Source organism: Phalangium opilio, unplaced genomic scaffold (assembly GCF_054372755.1).
Source record: "Phalangium opilio isolate 3A_F unplaced genomic scaffold, DU_Popi_V2 ptg000041l_1, whole genome shotgun sequence".
Classification (NCBI taxonomy): domain Eukaryota; kingdom Metazoa; phylum Arthropoda; class Arachnida; order Opiliones; family Phalangiidae; genus Phalangium; species Phalangium opilio.
The window spans coordinates 8,354,961-8,376,619 of NW_028324165.1; the positions used below are offsets into that span (position 1 = coordinate 8,354,961).

Consider the following 21,659-nt stretch of genomic DNA (forward strand, 5'->3'; position numbering starts at 1 on the left):
ATTAAAAAAAAGTTAATTAGATTAATTAATATTTATGCAAGATTTAACCTTTGACCTATAATATTTCAATTATCTTCCCACCCAAACCAATTTAAAGTGTTAGTGCCACGTTTTTTGAAAAGTGGCTAATTTTCGTTTTAAAACATCAATTGGGTTATAATAACAGTAGATCCAAGGTAAAAAGTCTTATAGAAATTTATTCATTTTGTAATATGAAAAATTAAATTGATATTTCACATACCTCATTAAGACGGAATAAATTATAAATATACCCCTGGTGACGTCATAAGAGGTTGACCAGCGCGAGACAGATTTCATTACAGAGCTAAGCCTAATTTTTAAACATCGCACGCGCGTCAAATTCGATCACTTTGAAAGCGCCACCTATCAATAAAAAAATAGGACTTGCCGGAGTATCGAATCGTGACGTCACCAGGGGTATATGGAGTATTCAACTGTCAAAATAGTTTTAAAAAATTCTGCGAGTAGGTTCCGAAAGCCGGGGTTTTAATAATATTTGGAAAATTATAATGCATTATATAAATAGATATTCTGAATCAGAAAGATTTGATCTTTCAGATGGGAATAAAACCTTTTAGTTTTAAAAATAGCGATTTTTGGTGACTCTAACACTTTAAACTTAAAGAAAATAAGTCATTTATCTCTATTTAGACGCACTTTTCGCCATATTAATTATATTAATGTACCTTACCTTTAAAGTTTAAACTTACCCGTTTTTTGAATATCGGTGTCGTCACAGTCAACGTGGTTTACTCCAATTATTTAAATTAATTAATAATTTAAAATATAAGCAATTAAATTTTTTACAATTATTATTAATTACATTCCAAGCTAAAACGCTGTTAATTAAAATCGCAGTGAAATATTCAGCTTGAAGTGTTGTTTTTTAGCAAATTAATTGCATTATATATAGACACATGTTGTTTCTTATACGAATATGTTGGTTATATTTCAGTTTTTTTTAATTAAAAAAGTTTAAAAAAACAAACACAAATAACATTCAGAGGCATTCTTATTTAAAAGGTGAGGGATTAATGGTTTTAATATTAATTTAGGCTACGAAATTAATTGCAAATTAACCAAGTGCCTTATGGTGGGTCTTCCATGTGGACAATTCTGGTAGTAATTGTTAACAAACAAATTGTTAACAACACCGATTAAGACATGCGCCTAGAGATGTAAGTGGGTAATTTACCAGATACCGTCGTTATTTGACAAATACCGTCGTCATTTACCAGATACCGCCGTCATTTGACAAATACCGTCGTCATTTACCAGATACCGCCGTCATTTGACAAATACCGTCGTCATTTAACAGATACCGTCTTAATTTACCAGATACCGTCTTAATTTAACAGATACCGTCTTAATTTAACAGACAGCGTCGTCATTTACCAGATACTGTCGTCATTTAACAGATAGCGACGTCATTTAACAGATAGCGACGTCATTTAACAGATACCGCCGTCATTTACCAAATACCGCCGTCATTTGACAAATACCGTCGTCATTTAACAGATACCGTCTTAATTTACCAGATACCGTCTTAATTTAACAGATACCGTCTTAATTTAACAGACAGCGTCGTCATTTACCAGATACTGTCGTCATTTAACAGATAGCGACGTCATTTAACAGATAGCGACGTCATTTAACAGATACCGCCGTCATTTACCAAATACCGCCGTCATCTAACAAATACCGACGTCATTTAACAAATACCGTCGTCATTTAACAAATACCGTCGTCATTTAACAGATACCGTCGTCATTTAACAGATACCGTCGTCATTTAACAAGTACCGACGTCATTTAACAAGTACCGCCCTCATTTAACAGATACCGTCGTCATTTAACAGATACCGTCGTCATTTAACAGATACCGTCGTCATTTAACAGATACCGTCGTCATTTAACAGATACCGTCGTCATTTAACAAGTACCGACGTCATTTACCAGATTCCGCCGTCATTTAATAAACACCGCCTTCATTTACCAGATTCCGCCGTCATTTAATAAATACCGCCTTCATTTAATAAATACCGCCTTCATTTAATAAATACCGCCTTCATTTAATAAATACCGCCTTCATTTAATAAATACCGCCTTCATTTAATAAATACCGCCTTCATTTAATAAATACCGCCTTCATTTAATAAATACCGCCTTCATTTAATAAATACCGCCTTCATTTAATAAATATCGCCTTCATTTACCAGATACCGACGTCATTTACCATATACCGCCTTAAATTACCAAACTATATCGGTAAATTACCGTTTTACATCTCTACTCGCGCCCTAATTACTTAACAAATAAACTTACCCATGGTTGATCAATTTCACCCATATGCAATACTAGTTTTTTCATATCGCTATGCGTTAATGCCGTTCCAATCATAACTGATTTCCTACAAGCTCTCGAAGCAAACATAGAGTTAAGTTTGGAAGGTCGACATAAATTTCCCTAAAAATAATGAGATTTAGGCCTAAATTGATTTGCTAATTTTAAAATTAAGTCCTATGATCCTATCTTACATTAGTTATGTTTTCGCTAAGCATAAATATCAGCTCTTCAATATCTATAAATTAATGTAAATAATTTTGACTTATCAACAATAGAGCTATCTCAGTTGTGACGTCTATGCCTAGGTGAAACGTCACTTGGCTTAGCTTTGGCAGTGGGCGGCCATGTTTGGTACCGCTTTGGTTCTATGGGCAAATAGTATGGGTGACGTCACACTAAGGCTTCTGAGATAGCTCTATAAAATAAAAATTTTTAGCTTTACCATTTTTCCCAAATGTCCAGTTTTGACTGTATGGTATTGATACTAAAGAAACTTTATGTCCAGCCAATGCATCATGGTCTATCGTAAACTCAAAGCCATTTTTCTTGAATATTTCTAAGTTTTCTAATAGAACTGATTCATTCACAGCGGTTAGCTCCAATTTCTGCGGGCTATAATACATAACAGCAAAAGCTCATTAAAGACCGTACGTTCAACCAGAAGTGAGATGAGACTAGAAGTGAAGGGCTCTAGCATTGGTAATAGATCCTGGCTGGCACTAGTGAACAAATTTGAGGATTTTAGGCCGCTTCCATCGCGCCTACACTAGAGAGAAAAAAATCGGTCGAGTTCCAAAAACATTTCCTACCCCCTTCCCCTCAACCTAAAGCCGCGGAACACGGACGCGGGTGCTTGAATCTAGTTCCGCCGTCTACCGCCGCGAGCCTCTCAAGTTCTGGAGAGGGAAAATTCTGAAACCGCCACCAGAGGGCCAACCGTTCTTGTGTTATCAAGAATATTCACTTTCGCCGAGTGAAGAATTTGGTTAGCTCAGTACTTCTGGTCTCATCTCACTTCTGGTTCAACTTATGTAATCCTAATAAGAATTATCTCACGTAAATAGTTTTTGCGTCTCTAAAACGGTATTCCTTTGCAACATTTCATAATTATATTTTTCATCAGTCGCGTGTTGGTCAATTATGAATAAATCAGATTCCAGTTTAGTTATTACGAAACCAAGATTAAATTGGCCAATTATTTGCATATCTTTGAACTTTTCCTTGCTTAATTGCGATTAAAATGAACAATAATCAATTTCGGAATCAATAACTAATTGAAAGCTGCGCCAAGAAGCGATATCAGGGAGAAGGTATAAGATGCCTATAAGTATTCGGGCGCCATAGTCCCAGTCCCCCTTTCAAAATACAAGGGGGGACGTAAAAGGAGGCCGGGCTATTTCGCTACACTCTCGTCAGTCGAAAATATGATTGTAATTTTCGTCATTCGCGTCGCGCTGACGTGAGTTTTCGAGAACCAATGAGATGCTGGTTGTAATTTAGAGGCGGCAGGATTAACTCCGGACCTACTATAGAGTAATCTCGGTAGAGAGGGGAAAAACCAGTTTATCCCTCCCTTTAGGCGCGCTTTTGTAAGAGGGAATACTGAGCGCGCTTGTTAGGGGGGATGACACGGAGCATGGAGAGTAGTATCGGCGCTACGTACAGCAACGTCACTCCCTTCTATCTCCAAGCTACGTGTCATCCCCCCTAACAAGCGCGCTCAGTATTCCCTCTTACAAAAGCGCGCCTAAAGGGAGGGATAAACTGGTTTTTCCCCTCTCTACCGAGATTACGCTATGGAGTGACGTTGCAATACGTAGCGCTGACATTACTCTATACGTTTGGACTGGAGATAAAGCTAGATTATAAATGTGGGGGCGAATTTATACCTTCTCCCTAATAAACTAGATATCACTTCTTGTCTGCGCTAGAAACCTCACCATAATTCTCTTTTTAACTCTTCCTCGGCATTCTCGTTTTCAGACTGGTCAATTTTAGCTCGAAAGCGTCTAGTATATTCCCGTTTTTCATTATTCCTTTTTGTTTTAGCTTTAAACTCTTTCATGGAAAATCTAGCGCAGATACTTTTCCTTAATTGCGGATCTTCAGCGTTCATAATTTCTACCTTTTCTTTGGTTTCAATATTATCTTTACAAGTTTTATCTTCAATTACCATAACTTCATCGTTTGTTATTGTATCATGTTTAGGAATGGGGGATTTGTTAATTTGCGAAGTAAAAAAGGTTGTTATCGTTTGTTTTGGCGGTAAAATTGATCTTTTGGTACTTGTAGATGCTAGTTTTTGTGTACTTAAAGATCTCCGAAAACTTAGCAACATTTCCATTTTGCTCATTGGAGTTACGGTTTTTGGCGTAATTTCTTGCGTAACTGCGTTTGCGTTACTAGCACATTTTTGTGTATCATCCAATAAAATTTGAGAGGGTGAAATATCTTGAGTACTTAAGTTAATTTCATCCGTAGCTTCATTTAATTTTAATGATTTATTATCATTATCATTATCCTGGCATTCATTTAAATCGGAAGATGCTTTGCGTTTCAAACAAGTCATATGCAAATCAGTTTCGGGAGGTTTTGAGTTTAAGTTTAAGTTTGGTGTCATGTTTAAATCATCAACATCGATTGTTGGAATTGGAATTTGTCTTTGAGATTCGAAACAACTGACAATATTTTGCGTTAAAGTAGCCGGGACATGTTCGTAAAGTTTCAATAATGATGCTTTAATTGTTGCAACTAAAAGTCTCTCATTTTCGACATATATTGTGCGTTTATCGGGTGTGACATTAACGTCAACTGTGTCTAAATTCACGAATTATTTTTGGTTAGATTGAATCCATTATGTTTTAGAACATCCCTTAAAGGGTTAGCCTACCTCGACTTAATGCGATATTCAATAGAACAAATGGATATTGGTGGCGATTAAAAGAATGATAAACTTCATTTATTATTTTAAGAACCTAAACATTACCGAAAAAGCCCCAAAATTTATTTAAAATTTGATGTTTTAAAGGAAAGTTCAGGTGTATCATAACATTATACTTTAAAAGAACGGTCTTTTTCTAAATATAAAAGGAATAAAAATATATAAAAAATAAATGATCTATTATTATAATTTGATAATTAGCATTTAATTAGTATTAAAAATAATCAAGGACTACTACCGCGCCATCCGCCATTGGTTTAGAGGCGTCTGCTATCCCGAACCTCTTACCCAAACGGGATTGGTTGAATTCTCATAGACTGAGAGTCTGAGAGAGGTTAAGGGTTCTGGGTAGCAGACGGCACTAAAAACAATGGCGGATGTCGCAGTAGTCCTTCATTTTTTTAAGACTAATAATTTTGTAATATCATCATTTATTTTTTTTTTAATATTTAATTCCTTTTATATTCAGAAAAAGGCCGTTCTTTAAAGGTATAATCAAGAAGCGATATCTAGTTTACTAGGGAGAAGGTATAAGATGCTTAAGTATTCGCGCGCCATAGTCCCAGTCCCCCTTTCAAAATACAAGGGGGGACGTAAAAGGAGGCCGGGCTATTTCGCAGCCTCTCCTCAGTCGGAAAATACAAGTAATTTTCGTCATTCGAGTCGCGCTGACGTGAGTTTTCAAGAACCAATTAGATGCTGGTTGTAATTTAGAGGCGGCGGGGATTAACTCTGGACCTACGTTTGTTTGGACTGGAGATAAAGCTAGATTATAAATGTAGCGAATTTATACCTTCTCCCTAGTAAACTAGATATCGCTTCTTGGTATAATGTTATGTTATGCCAAATTACGTTGACAAACCTTCTTAAATTCGCAAGGTCTACTATTTATGTATAGAAATTGCCTATCAGATGCGCTCCTACCTTGACCATGTTCGCAAGTTGATATAAAACCTTCAATTCTTAAAAAAAAAACCGACCCAATATTTATATCATTTATTTCAAATCAGCGTACTTTGAATTTTATGATAATTTACTTGAAGGGGGATTGATTTTCATCAACTTTTTGAGATAAGCTATATTCTTCTAAAATTTCAGCTGAAGGCATTATCATTTTAAACTCCTTTAAAGTATTTAATTGCGTTGATCCAAATATATTGGCTACGTTATCTTTTAAATTGGTACTGCCAGGTGTTGATAATAAAATTGATTTCTTTCTAATAACAGTTATAATAGACTAAATATTAAATCTACTGGGCCTAATCTAGATTAATTTAAAGATGATTAATTTAATTACCCCGCTTTGTCTGTATTATAACAGATAAATTTGACATTAGGGTGAATTAGGCAATATGACGTCAACATTTGAATCATTTTAGTCAATTCTCTCTTAGTATTTGACAGAAATTCTTTCCGTCTGACGGGTAGGGTATAAAATATGTTTTGCAAAGTGACAGTAGTACCAATATTTCGAGCAACATTCGTTTTATTTACAACTTCCCCGCCATGTGATAGTTTTAATTCATAGCCTACAACAGAATCTACGTGTCTAGTTGTTACAGAAACGTCACTATTAAGGTAAATAGACTTTAGATGGTAATTGTCTTATGTCTACTCCAGTTTAACAACTAATACCTTAGTGAACATAAAGAACTAAGGGCTTCACCTCGGAAACCAAATGTTTCTACACTAGTTAAGTCGGAAAAATCTTCGAGTTTGGACGTACTGTGTTTCATTCCTAAGTTACCCTTCCGTTTTTAAGTCGCTACGTTCATTTGCCGCGTAAAAGTCATAAAAACTTACCAATTTCATCAAAATTCGACTCTTCTATACCATTTCCATTATCAATAACTTGTATTAACTCACTACCGTGTTGTTTCAATGAAATCTCTACAAATAAACCAAAAGAAAATAAATTATAAATTACTTTCGATTAAACAAAACGAAAGTTTATCACATTAGACTGACAGAAACCACGTGTATAAATTATTATGACCAAGGCTTAACATACCTATGATATTTGCAGCAGCGTCAAGGCTATTTTCAACCAATTCCTTTACGGCAATGGCCAAACTTAGTACAACTTGACCCGAACATATTTTATGAACGCTAATTTTATCGATTTTCTTAATTGACATGATTATAATTACTTAAATTACGTTACATGCATCGCGAAATGGAGCCGGTTAGCTTCGCGCTCGAATGTAACTTCGCGTCGACTGCTACTACAAGGGCTGAGAAATTAATAATATCATTGGCTGTAATCGTCACGTGATATATTAAGGGCAATCCCGATTGGTTCTGTAACTGCTGTCAGAATTCAAGATATGGCGGGAAATTTTTAATGGTGCCAGAACAGGACGTGGAAACGTCAAAATTTAGCTAAATATTATAATTACTTAAATTATGTTAGATGCATCGCGAAATGGGGCCCTTTGGCTTCACTCTCGCCCAGGGCCGGAAATAAGGAATATTTCTTATAGGACATGTGTCCACTGATCCCCTCTTTGATTGGGAAATTTATAGGACATTGTCCACTGGAATGTGCAAAAATAGTGTCGCATCTCCATAGTCAAGCTATCAAAACTTGGGAAAATTTATTGGTCAAAATGTCCAGTGACCCCCTTAGTTTTTTAAAAAATTATGGGACATTTTAAAATTTTATTGGACAATGTCCAGTGTCCTGTGCTTATTTCCGGCCCTGCTCTCGCCTACAACTTCGCGTCGACTGCTACTAAAAGGGCTGAGAAATTAATAATATCATTGGCTGTAATAGTCACGTGATATATAAAAGGCCTTCGCGATTGGTTCTGTAACTTCTGTCAGAATTCACGATATGGCGGGAAATTTTTAATGGCGCGATAACAGGTCGTGGAAACGTCAAAATTTAGCTAAATATTATAATTACTTAAATTACGTTACATGCATCGCAAAATGGGGCCGGTTGGCTTCTCGCTCAAATGCAACTTCGCGTCGACTGCTACTAAAAGTGCTGAGAAATTAATAATACCATTGGCTGTAATAGTCATGTGATATATAAAAGGCAAACGCGATTGGTTCTGTAACTTCTGTCAGAATTCAAGATATGGCGGGAAATTTTTAATGGAGAGACGTGAAAACGTCAAAATTTAGCTAAATATTTGTGGCAGGGCTATTAATAAAGTAAATATTTATTGCAAAGTATATCATACACTTAATTTTGTTCTCTTAGAGAAAGAAAAATAAAGAAGTCACCTCTGACAAATACATTTTTTTTTTCAAATTTCTTTCAAATACAATTGGTTATAATTAATTATTTTACCTTTTGTGTTTTTGTCGATAATCTTTCAGTAGTAAAAAATTACACCCAGTCCAACGCCGCTAAATCTTAGCAAAAGAGTGCGAAAGAAAATTGACTATATTAATTAATTTAAAGATATTTTACAGACAAATACTAATTAATCACGGCTATTTGAAGCTAAATTGCTCTTCTTTCCTTTTTTTAATTATCCGATCTTTCTTCATGGTTTTCCTTTTAGTTTTAATTGAATTTTATTTCTTTAAACACATAATTTTTAGTTCATCCTAACTAGTTATATTATAATAGTTATAACAATGGATATTTCTTGTTTGTTTTCGATCCTTAAACTAAATCTATACAATTTTCCCCCAGAAATAATTTAGTTTTAAAGTCGTTAAAGACTAAAAACTAAAAACTAAATTTCCACGAATCAAGAATGTTTTTATTTTTTTTATTTAGAGTAAATAAATTTCTTTTTTTATTTAAAAAAAAAATTACTAAACAACCAACATATTAAACGTATGTTACAAATTCATTCACTTGCTTTTTATACCAAAAAAAAAATATATATTTATTTATATAACATAAGCTATGAAAAAAAAAAAAAAAAAAAAAAAATTGAAAACCTATTTATTATAAAAGGCGTGTTAATTAATTTTTTAAAGTTAGTTCGACAATTAACAAAGTATTTTTAATTTATTATTAACAATCATGAGAAGTAGTAATTAATCTTTAAAGGAAAATTCAGGTAACATAATATTATTCCTTAAAAGAATGATTGGCCTTTTTCTAAATATAAAAGGAATTAAATATTAAAATAAATAAATAAATTATCTATTATTACAAAATAATTAGATTAGATTAGCATTTAATTAGTCTTAAAATAATCAAGGACTACTGCGCCATCCGCCATTGGTTTATTGGCGTCTGCTAAATCGAACCATTTGCGTTAGTGGCGTCTGCTACCCAGAACCGAGTCTTACCTCCCTAAGCCTGTGATAATCCACCTTATTCCCTTTCGCCGGAAGTTAGGCTTAGCTCCGGATTCATGGGGGTGAGTAACGGGAAGAAATTCGTCTGTCGTCTGCTACAAAATCCAAAAATATGTACTGTAGCGGACGACAGACCAATTTCTTCCCGTTACTCACCCCCATCCATGAATCCCGAGCTAAGCCTGACTTCCGTCGAAAGGGAATAAATAAGGTGGATTATCACAGGCACAGGCTTAGGGAGTTCAGAGGTTCTGGCTAGCAGACGCCACTAACGCAAGGCGGATGTCGCAGTAGTCCTTGATTATTTTCAAAACTAATTAAATGCTAATTTATTATTATTTTGTAATAAGAGACGATTTATTTTCTTTAATAGTTAATTCCTTTTATATTTAGAAAAAGGACAATCATTCTTTTAAGGAATAGACTAATGGCACCCCATGTTATTTCCCCATAGAGCTTAATACAGTCGAAGGCAGAGGGCTGCCATTACCCTTTAATATTATGTTACCTGAACAATTCCTTTTAAAATAATCCGTTCTGTTTGTAGTTTTAGTTTTAGTTTTAAGTGGCCCAGGCACACAGGTTTATATTATAATTAGTTTTTTATTTTCGCAATCTTTCTGTGTCAAAAAGCGTTCTATTTTTATGTTATAGCGAAAATTACAGGGTATAGTTCTTGCTTTGTATTTATTTATTTATACGTTTCTGTTTGTTTGTTTGTTGTTTGTTTGTTTATCAATAAAGAATAATATTAGGCTTTGTTGTTTTATATACGAATATATCCCATATTTTCATTTTTCGGATAATAATAGGTACGCGGCAACGGCGATGTGGTGGTAAAGTTTAACAACAGTGGGGGGAGGTCACAGAAAAGGGTTATTAGCGGGACTCGCCGGGTATTGAGGTGGTAACGTTCCTACGGGCATCATAGGTTGGTTCATGGGCACCATACCAGCCTGAGGTGATTGGTTTACCATACCTGTAGCTCCTCCCACAAATGTCGGACTCGGATTAGGGGACACAAATTGGTTCTGCGCGCGCAACTGGTTAATAGAAGGTGGCGGCGGTTTCGCAGCTTGAAATGGATTGTAGGTTGTCGGTTGAAAAGGGTTTGTTACGCCCGCGGCCACTAGAAAAATTACGTAATACCGTCCGGTTTATGTCAAAATAATTGACCAATATGGTCAATATATGTGCAATGTGTTTCTATTTCATTTTAGGTTTTGCAGTGTTTGAAGCACTTATTAGTGAATTTTAATTATTAATTAAAACCCCTAAAACTATGTTATTCAGTAAAACTAAAAGCATTTAGTTGTACCAGTACTTTTTCTTATAAAAGTAGCAAAGCACAATAAAAGCAGTAACAATGTTTTGTCTTGTGTATTTTTAAAGACGTCTAGCACCTATGTTAACTCCGAAACAAAATAACACACACTATACACAAAATTAGGCTTAACTAAATCCTACACTCGGTAGAGTAAATTAGGCTTAACTAAATCCTACACTCCGTAGAGTAAATTAGGCTTAACAAAATACCATACACTGTAGTCTGTAGATCAAACTAGGCTTAACAAAATACCATACACAATAGATCAAACTAGGCTTAACAAAATACCATACACAATAGATCAAACTAGGCTTAACAAAATACCATACACAATAGATCAAACTAGGCTTAACAAAATACCATACACAATAGATCAAACTAGGGTTAACCAAATACCATACACTGTAGTCTGTAGATCAAACTAGGCTTAACAAAGTACCATACACAATAGATCAAACTAGGCTTAACAAAACTCGACACCTAGGGAGATCAAACTAGGCTTAACAAAACTCGACACTCTGTAGATCAAACTAGGCTTAACAAAACTCGACACTCTGTAGATCAAACTAGGCTTAACAAAACGACACTCTGTAGATCAAACTAGGCTTAACAAAACTCGACACTCTGTAGATCAAACTAGGCTTAACAAAACTCGACACTCTGTAGATCAAACTAGGCTTAACAAAATACCATACACTGTAGATCAAATTAGGCTTAGTAAAACTCGCCTCACTATAGACCAAAGTAGACTAAACAAAACAAGATACATTGTAGACCAAACTAGGCTTAACAAAACCCGACACACTGTAGACCAAAATAGGCTTAAAAACTCTTGGTTAATACGAATAAGCTGGACATATCCTTTAAAAATATACAAGACGTAACATTGTTTTATCAGTTTTACTTGGATTGTAGAACATAGAGAAAAAACAGCACGATTCACATCTGGCACTAGGGACCCAGGAATCTCGGAAACCGTGATATGCGGAAGTATCAGCTATAAAAATCGAGGATTGGGGAATATTTAAGGCGAAAATATTTGTAAAAACGAAGCAACTACAGTGCGCTTGAGATTGCAGTGCTTTATAAAGCCATATTCGCTGAACAGTTCGTTTTCTCTATGACAATCCAAACACTTTAATAAGTTTTAAAAGCCTAACTTCGCTAAAAGCTTTGGTTTCGGGTAGAGGGGTGGATGAAGTGAAATTAGGGATTTCTATTTTATTTATTTTAACGAAACAATAAAGGTGCTAAGGTAAAAAACTGAACAAAAAACGGAGGTGAAAACAATAAGACCCAAAAAAAAAAAATAAAACGTTTTCTAATAAATACCATTTAGATTTTCTTTAAATTCCATCGGAACTCCTTAAAATTAAAGAAATGTTTTGATATAAAAACCATAAGGGGTAAATAATAAAAAATAATAGTAAAATTAAGGTTTTTTTATCATTTCAAATTAATATCCCTAATTAGGACTGAAAGTTTCCTACCAAAAAACCGATACATTGTAGATCAAATTAGGCTTAACAAAACTGGATACATTGTAGATCAAATTAGGCTTAACAAAACTCGATACATTGTAGATCAAATTAGGCTTAACAAAACTCGATACATTGTAGATCAAATTAGGCTTAACAAAACCCGCCACATTGTAGACCAAAATAGGCTTAACAAAACCCCATACACTGTAGACCAAATTAGGTTTAACAAAACCCAACACTGTAGACCAAATTAGGCTTAACAAAACCCAACACACTGTAGACCAAATTAGGCTTAACAAAACCCGCCACATTGTAGACCAAATTAGGCTTAACAAAACCGCCACATTGTAGACCAAATTAGGCTTAACAAAACCGATACATTGTAGACCAAAGTAGGCTTAACAAAACCCTATAAACTGTAGACCAAATTAGGCTTAACAAAACCCGAAACATTGTAGACCAAAATAGGCTTAGGAAAACCCTATAAACTGTAGACCAAATTAGGCTTAACAAAACCCCATTGCGTAATCTTACCAGTTGGTTTGGTGCTAACTAACGCATCCAAATTGACCAAATTGGAATTTGCACCCAAGAATGTTTCCGGCGTTTTTCTAGCTGCGCTTTGATGAAATTGAGAATTGTTGTTGGCCAATTCTCCGCTTCCTGAAAACGTATTTTTTAAGGCTGACATTTCAAAAGGATTCGGTGACGTCCTTGAATCTCCACCTTTAACGGAAGGGAAAAATAAAAAAGAACAAATACATTCTTCAGTTATTAGTTTAATTTCAAAAAACCAAACTTCCGAAGAACAAAGTAATATACCAGGTGTTGTAACAGCGGATCTTTTACTTATAAGATCAAAATCATCCGTTTCTCCGTTCGTTGATAAAGAACCTAACGCATCCATTGAAGCTGATGATGTTGGTGGGTTTTTTGGTGCCCAAGGGTCGATATCGGCTTTCTTATCATTCCAGGGATCTATTTTGTACCAAAAACCCACGTTAGGCCTATTTTTACACGATGAATGATTAATTCTAACCAATTTTAGGCGGAGGCGAAGATATAGGAGAGGTTTTCCAAGGATCGGACGAAATAGCAATAGCGCCAGTAGGGGATCTAGAAGAAGAAGATCCCCAAGGATCGGATACCGTTTGAGCTTGAGTGGTGTTTAAGGGCATGCCCCATGGATCCGTTGAAGAGTTCATAGGAGGTGGGGGTGGCGGGGGCAAAGGTGGAGCCCCGCCTAGAACATTGTCCACTTGTAACCCTAGTAAGTCATCGAGAGTGCTGTGTTGGCTACCATGAGGAGACGTCTTAACGTCATCCTTCTTAAGTTCCTCTTTACTTTCGGTAATGGCCATTTGCAAACGCAAATCGTCATTCCGCCTTAAACGTTCCTCTAATTCAGCCTCCTCTTTACTCATAGCCAAGGCTAATTGTAATTGGAGTTCCTCTTCGCCCGCCGTTTGTGGTCTGGCGCATTCTAATTCTGGAACTAACCCAGATTACATTCGACCCGGTCTCAAATATATCGGGAAATCGTTCCGTAGAACGTTTTTTTTAAAGGAAGGATGAAATGACGCCACGCATTTCACCCTTCCTTTACAAAACATACCCCTGGGTGATGCGGCACCATTTGGAGATGAGTTTTCAATCTCAGTGTAACCGGCTAACGCTTCCTAGATTGGTTTAATAAGTCCCAAAACAACATTTTGTCAACTCTACTGATGTTGAATTCAAACTCTTTGATTTCTTACGTGAGAGGCAGATTGGGCGAAACGTTCTTTAGCTTTTAAAGCTCTAGCCCTTTCGTTCCGTAGCCTTTCATCATCCTTTAAGAGCGCCACGAGTTGTTTGGACTTTTCTCGGACGTTCATACCTTGGTCCTTGTTTTCCTCAACATACTGAAAGTCTTTCAGCGTTTGAATTGCGAAAATGTTTTCTTTGCATTGCTGGGCCACCTAGAAAACGGGTTAAACAATTGCAAGGCGAATGCTTCGTCTATAGAGTGCTGTCAGAAGTGCCGGTGTGACGTCACCCATGCTGTTTTCCCATAAAGAAAAAACGGTAACTGTCATGGCCGCCCATTGCTAAAGGCAGACTCGTGACGTTTAACCTTGGATCTGACGTCACAACTGACAGCACTCTATACAAAAACAGTACCGCGAAGGATCGACTCTAGTATATCAAGGTCTCTAGAAGATAGGCTAGACGCGTAGATCAGAAGGCGATAATGGAAGAAGTGTGACACTCAATACCCTCTTAATACTTTAGTTTTACGTAACATGATTCTTCCCGGGATCATGGCACCATTTTTGTTAATTTTCTCTCCCGCTTATTAAACTTAATTCAGATGGGCATCGCACCGTGCTAGGGTGAATTCTATAACTACAACCCACAAACCTTGATTGTCTTGACGTGGGGGACATAAACGCACAAGGCCACGCGCCTTGGCAAATAGTTAAGCAGCGCTAATAGTGTAATGATGAGGGGGAACTATTTATCGCGTATGTGCTATGATGATTCGGTTTAGTAACCTTGTGCACTCCAAATGTTAATGTTGGGAAGAATTATGTTACAATAGAGTAATTTCTTTCCCATACATGGCAAAGTCATAACCCTCTATCTCTTACCTTAGTGATCTCCCCCCTTCTGGAGGCAACCGCAAATAGTATTCTCTCTTACAACGTTGCCCCCAATATTGGGGATAGACAGTTCACTCCCCCTCTCTACCGAAATTACTCTATTACCCCGGGCGCTTTGTGGGTGGTACACTTCTCTCAATGGGGTGAAGTATTATACATGTCTGGTAAGATGTATTCTCTTACCTTTTCGGATCCAGTCTTGATCATATATTCAAGTAACACCAAGGCTTTATAGACGTGACGCCAATTTTTTCCATGATCATTGAGCCGTTTCCATATCATTTGCATAATTTCGGAGAAGGCCACTACATTATAGGTCAAATCGGCTATTTCCCCCATAAGGGTACTAGAAGGACCCCAAGGATCATTGGACGTTGCCTCCCGCACTTTAACCTGAGCATCCGTATAATTTCGCACCACATTCTTAACGTTACGTCGAATACCATGCACGTTAATCATGGTTAATCAGTCGCGTTTTATGGCATAAATACCGTAAATATCTTTTTAAAAGTCTCAAAACCCTCAACTATAAATACTTTTACAAAAACGTTTATCTAATGTTCCATGTACAGCACTTTTAATTGTAAATAAATTATAATTTTTTTCGTCAAATTAGGAACATTACACAGCTGTAAAGAAAAATTAATTAAGAGACGTTAAGTTATTGGCTCGTTTTACAAAATGCACGCACTTAAACTAAGAAGAAGAATCGTCTATCTTAGGTGTAAATTTCTTAACTAAGAAAACAGTACACTTATAAGATGTTTTATTGGATTTGGGCAGCAGCTACGCCTCTACCATTAACTGTCAAATCCTGTCGGTGCAGCTGAGGGCTTTCTTACAATGCCAAGATTGAGTTACGTCAGTACAGTACGTATTCTCAAGTTTCAAAAGTTAAAGAGAGGTTGGATACTTCCGTAACTTCACTTAGTAGATCAGGGATAGATTTAATTTTCGAAGTAGGAATGGATTGAACTGTTAGTATTTACTTCAGTACGTCCGATTCATAGACCACCCAGTATTGAGCCCCTCCCTCCAACATGCACGTAACGAAAAGTTTAAATTATCTTATTGGTTCACTTAAACTACGTTTTGATGACGTTACTGACGGGGACGGCGAAAAATACGCAATTTCTTTTTACCTCTGTCGCTATGACCCGTCCGCCTCTTCTTTCATACCCCTCCGTCCCGTGGAAAGGGGGTCCGGGACTTTGACGCGCGCCCACATTACTCTATTCTCCATTCCTACTTATAAAATTAAATCTATCCCTGGTAGATATAGTATTTTGAAATTTATGGGGCTAACAAAGAGAAGAAAAATACGAAATTTTCATTGCAACGGCGTTAGAATTAGACCCATGTTGCCAACCTTGGAAGGGGTATTTTCGAAACACATTTTCTCTGGCAACAAGGGGCCAGTCACTCAGTGTAATCAGTGTACACGCCTGTACCTTTCACTGTACAAAAGAGATTACGCGTAATCTTTAAAATCCTTGCTGTTGATAGTGCTAATATGATTACACATAATCCGTAATCGGTGTACAGGGAATCTAACAGTGATTAGCCCCTCGACTAGCAACGAAAGGCTGTATCTGTTACACTATTTCACAAGTTACAAGCCTCTTTATAAGGATTACGCATAATCTTTAAAATCCCTGTCGTTGAAAATACTAATATGATTACACGTAATCCGTAATCGGCGTACAGGAAATCTAACAGTGATTAGCCCTTCGACTGGCAACGAACTACCCTATCTGTTGTACTATTTCACAAGTTACGAGCCCCTTTATAATTGATTTCTCTAAACAACCTTGTACAAACTTTCTGACAACTGTTGCCACATTCTAAATTTAACTTGGGATCTTAACAAGCAACATAATCACCTTAAAAGCGTATTTACCAAAACAAAACACGTTTTTTCTGTGTTAAACAATAACATCAATGTAAAGCAAAGCGCGGGTCACGTGGCTCGCCTACAAGCTGACTTTACTCACGTTAAGGTTGTATTTTACAATATTAATAGTAAAAACTAGCTAGTACAGCCCCTATCTATTTCACAACTAAATTAAGAGTTTACCAAGAAGTGATATCTAGTTTATTAGGGAGAAGATATAAATTTGCCACATTTCCAGCTTTATCTCCAGTCCAAACGTAGGTCCGGAGTTAATCCCCGCCGCCTCTAAATTACAACCAGCAATCATCTCATTGGTTCTTGAAAACTCACGTCAGCGCGACGCGAATGACGAAAATTACGTATTTTCCGACTGAGGAGAGCTGGCGAAATAGCCCGGCCTCCTTTTACGTCCCCCCTTGAATTTCGAAAGGGGGACTGGGACTATGGCGCGCGAATACTTAGGCATCTTATACCTTCTCCCTAATAAACTATAGATATCACTTCTTGAGTTTACTTATAAATTGGAATGACAACTATTTAATCTCTTAAAATAGCCTTGAGTGTCAAACAACAACTGTTGCCAGTCCACTCGGTATCTTTGAGGGATATTTTGTACAAGTATCCAACCCCTCAGTTAAAAATTTCACCTACAGACTACCGTAAAGATCATATTACGATAAATTTAATTATAAAATAATTAAGACGACTTAATACTTCAGTATCAAAGAAAAATATAATAATAAAAATTCCAATTAATTACGTAACCGCCTGCCATATTTAATCAAGAAATTTTTAGAAATATTTACCCCTAACACTCTGCCTACGTCAGAAGCTTGAGCTTAAGATAATGTACGTTTCGTTTCCAAACATATCTTAGTTTAGCTACCACTTAAAAAGGAATTCTTTATAAAAACGTTAGAGGAAAAGGAAACGTCTTATAGTTATTGGGAAGGAAAAGAGATTAGATTGCTTTACGAGATTTTGGTAATAAAGGATATAACGAACGTAACGGTTTTCTTTGGAGGAAATTGATATTTAATTTTTGGTTCTGAATAGCGTGGTTTCGCATTCAAATAAGAAGCATCCGATAATTTTTTGTGGTTGTTTTTCTTTCCTTAATAAACCCGCGCAAAAAGGTTTAAATTATTCTATATATTATAAGTTAGAAGTAAATAATCCAAATCGTTTTAGAGCTTCAAAATGAGACAGCTAATGTCAAAATTGGACAATAAATTCAATACTGAATTTAATAAATAAATGTTGTAGAATGGATGCAAAAAATTCTTTAATTTTTGACGAAATATATTAGAAAATAGGCATATTTCATGTTTTTAATTTTAAAGGAAAAGTTCAGGTAACATAACATTATACTTTAAAAGAATGCCTTTTTTTTAAATATAAAAGGAAACATAAATAAATGATCTCTTATTACATAATAATTTGCATTTAATTAGTCTTAAAAAAATTAAGGACTACTGCTCCGTCATTGCTTTAGTGGCGTCTGCTAGCCAGAACCTCTTAATAAGAGATCATTTATTTTAATTTTAATATTTAATTCCTTTTATATTTAGAAAAAGCCCATTCTTTTGAGGTATAATGTTATCAAGAAGTGATATCTAGTTTATTAGGGAGAAGGTATAAATTCGCGCCACATTTCCAGCTTTATCTCCAGTCCAAACGTATAGTAGGTCCGGACTTAATCCCCGCTGCCTCTAAATTACAACCAGCATCTCATTGGTTCTTGAAAACTCACATCAGCGCGACGCGAATGACGAAAATTATAGTCATATTTTCCGATTGAGGAGAGGCTGCGAAATAGCCTGCGGCCTCCTTTTACGTCCCCCCTTGTATTTTGAAAGGGGGACTGGGACTATGGCCTGGCGCGAATACTTAGGCTAGGCATCTTATACCTTCTCCCTAATAAACTAGATATCACTTCTTGATGTTATGTTACCTGAACTTTTCCTTTAAGTGTTGGAAAAGTAATATTTACTACAAGTTTCACAAACGAAAGTGATACCAATCAAATCATAATATTCTTGTTTATGATAATAGCCAATTAATTTTTTGTCATTTTCAAGCTAATAATTATTTCTAATCAAAAAATAAACTCTATTTTAAATCAGTATGTCTCATTTACGAACTTCATAATCCCGTTTCCCTCTCATTACATTCTTTAAATTTTGTAAATTTCTTTGAGGTTTTATGTTAAAATATATCCTTGTTAAATGTAGATAAATATTGCTCTAGGGGAATATATATTATTTTTGTTCAATAACAGCATTGACCCAAATATAAAAAAGCTGTTACTAATTTACTAGGGTGTACATCTTCATGTCATTGATGCATAAATGATCAAGGTTTTAATTGCCCAAAACAAATAAAGCGTGAAATGTTTACAAATTTTGTTTGGCGGTTAAACTGACTGACTGACTGACATTTACGAGTTCTTCAGGATAATTTAAGGGGGTTCATAAAACTTTTGGAATACCGATTTCCCTGAGTTTTCCAGGTTTCCCCCCCCATATATTTCCCTGAATTTTTCAGTTTTTCCCCCACATATTTCCAGGTTTTCTCCCATATATTTCCAGGTTTTTTTTTCATATTTCCCTGAGTTTTAAAGGATTTTTTCCATACGTTTCCTGGAGTTTTTAAAGATTTTTTCCCTTCCATAGTGTTTCCCGGAGTTTTTAAAGGGTTTTTCCCATATATTTCCCGGAGTTTTTAAAAGGTTTCCCCCCCTATATTTCCCGGAGTTTTTAAAGGGTTTCCCCCCCTATATTTCCCGGAGTTATTAAAGGGTTCCCCCCCTATATTTGCCGGAGTTTTTAAAGGATTCCCCCCCTATATTTCCCGAAGTTTTTAAAGGGTTTTTTCCCATATATTTCCTGGAGTTTTTAAAGGGTTTTTTCCCATATATTTCCTGGAGTTTTTAAAGGGTTTTTTCCCATATATTTCCCGGAGTTTTTAAAGGGTTTTTCCCCCCTATATTTCCCGGAGTTTTTCAGTTTTTTCCCCACATATTTCCAGGTTTTTTCCCATATATTTCTAGGTTTTTTTCATATTTCCCCGAGTTTTAAAAGGCTCTTTTCCATAAGTTTCCTGGAGTTTCTAAAAGGTTTTTTTTTCATTTATTTCCCCGAGTTTTTAAAGGGTTTTTTCCCCATATATTTCCAGGTTTTTTTTCATATTTCTCTGAGATTTTAAATGGTTTTTCCCCATATATTTCCCGGAGTTTTCCCAAATATTTCCAGGTTTTTTCCCAAATATTTCCAGGTTTTCTCCCCACACGTGGAGTAATAACAACAGTCTTAGTTTTTTTATAGTTAAAGCAACCCCTTTAGAGCAAACTTAATCAAACCTCACGAATTTCCCTGATTTCTCTAAATTTAACTAAAAATTATAAATTTCACAGAACATTTCGTCAACTATTTATTTCCCTGCATTTTCCATGTTTGTATGAACCCAGGGGGTTTTTGGGGGGGGGGGATTTTCAGACACTCACATGACTTACCAGTTAGAAAAAGTTAAAACACAACTCTTAATCATGAATTTATAAAATTGCCCCATAAATAATGTAGCAGCACTTGTAACTAATTAAGCTTTTATTATTGGCACATGGGAAGAATACTTGTAAAACCACATAACATCAAAAACAACACATTAAAGCAGAATAATCTAAATCCTTGTACCATTTTCTACAAAGCATAGAAATAATAAATCACATTCAATGACTTTGGTTGCATTTTCCGATTTTAAAACCAATGTTAATCACGCAACGCATTTTTAACAAAAACAAAAGGAAGCATTCTACAGCGTTTCTGAACTATATCCTGCTAATATCAGTAACAAACCTTGCAATTTTACAAAAGAACCAACTTGACACACGAGGAACACATTTAAAAATGATATAAAAACCTATGATTCACTTTCAGTGTAAGAGAAACAAACTATACTGTTTTTTCTAAGACAAATCAATCAAAATTTGTCATATACAGTCTACTGTTGCAGTTCATTGTGCTAATTGTTAAATTTATAATGCAAGCTCGTTAGCTGAGCTGTTCAGCACTTATTAACTTATTCAAATATGCAAAGATTAAAAAAGCACTCTATACAATTTCCTTGAAACTGTTGTGTAGTTGACATACGTCACTTTATGCTAGGGAAATAATTTTACTACGTAATATATACGCAATGCCTTCGGCGAAATACGACAAATGTTAAAACAACATAACCTAGGCCTACAATGTTCAGGGTTTTAGGGTGGAGGGCGGTAAAAAAGGGGGAACATCAACCGGGATGATTGTAAAAGTGCCAAGGCTTAACTATAAATGTCCGATTATCGTGTAAATCTACTCTAAAACTCTTATAAAACTTAAAACAAATACCAACAATAATATGTTAATCAATAATTTACTAATTAAAAGAAACTTTATTCAAATTACCTCATCAAAATTCCTCGTACGTCGAACTTCTTTTTTGTACTCTAAACTCGCGTTCTTCGACCTCTTCTGTTTTTCATTCAACTTCTTGAAAGGGGGTCAAAATTACGGGGAAAAACAAAGGCCTAATTTTTGACATTGCGCACTATTTCGGGTCATCTAGCGGGTCTATTTGGAACAAAGTTTTGGCGCGAACTTTAAAGAACTGATAATAAGCCCTTTTAAGCCTAAATTCAATTAAACTAGTTCTTCACTATGAGACTCTCTAAAATTATATTTAAGAAAACGATT

At 35.6% G+C, this 21,659-nt stretch overlaps 2 protein-coding genes across 4 annotated transcripts; both read right to left on the reverse strand.

Annotated features, from left to right (window-relative positions):
* Positions 1 to 941: 941 nt before the first annotated feature.
* On the reverse strand, positions 942 to 7,524 carry Pms2 (mismatch repair endonuclease PMS2). The gene is made up of 13 exons (XM_089835602.1): positions 7,319 to 7,524; positions 7,111 to 7,197; positions 6,943 to 7,045; positions 6,605 to 6,877; positions 6,345 to 6,524; positions 6,170 to 6,269; positions 5,257 to 5,341; positions 4,307 to 5,183; positions 3,423 to 3,590; positions 2,809 to 2,978; positions 2,558 to 2,601; positions 2,346 to 2,486; positions 942 to 1,137 (listed from the first exon to the last, which is right to left on the reverse strand). Exons 1-13 carry the CDS (start codon positions 7,443 to 7,445, stop codon positions 1,078 to 1,080), a joined length of 2,415 nt encoding a protein of 804 aa, XP_089691728.1. The 5' UTR covers positions 7,446 to 7,524; the 3' UTR covers positions 942 to 1,077.
* A 935-nt stretch (positions 7,525 to 8,459) lies between these two features.
* lqf (epsin homolog lqf) lies at positions 8,460 to 21,467 on the reverse strand. 3 transcript variants are annotated; one of them, XM_089835606.1, is made up of 9 exons: positions 21,372 to 21,467; positions 15,216 to 15,661; positions 14,145 to 14,348; positions 14,003 to 14,066; positions 13,427 to 13,870; positions 13,210 to 13,365; positions 12,922 to 13,113; positions 12,239 to 12,271; positions 8,460 to 10,708 (listed from the first exon to the last, which is right to left on the reverse strand). In XM_089835606.1, the coding sequence occupies exons 2-9, from the start codon at positions 15,489 to 15,491 to the stop codon at positions 10,443 to 10,445; spliced, it is 1,635 nt and encodes a 544-aa protein (XP_089691732.1). In that variant the 5' UTR covers positions 15,492 to 15,661; positions 21,372 to 21,467; the 3' UTR covers positions 8,460 to 10,442. The 3 variants fall into 3 exon arrangements, with proteins under 3 accessions (XP_089691732.1, XP_089691731.1, XP_089691730.1); XM_089835605.1 differs by having other exon boundaries at positions 13,427 to 13,876; XM_089835604.1 differs by having other exon boundaries at positions 13,427 to 13,882.
* Positions 21,468 to 21,659: the final 192 nt, after the last annotated feature.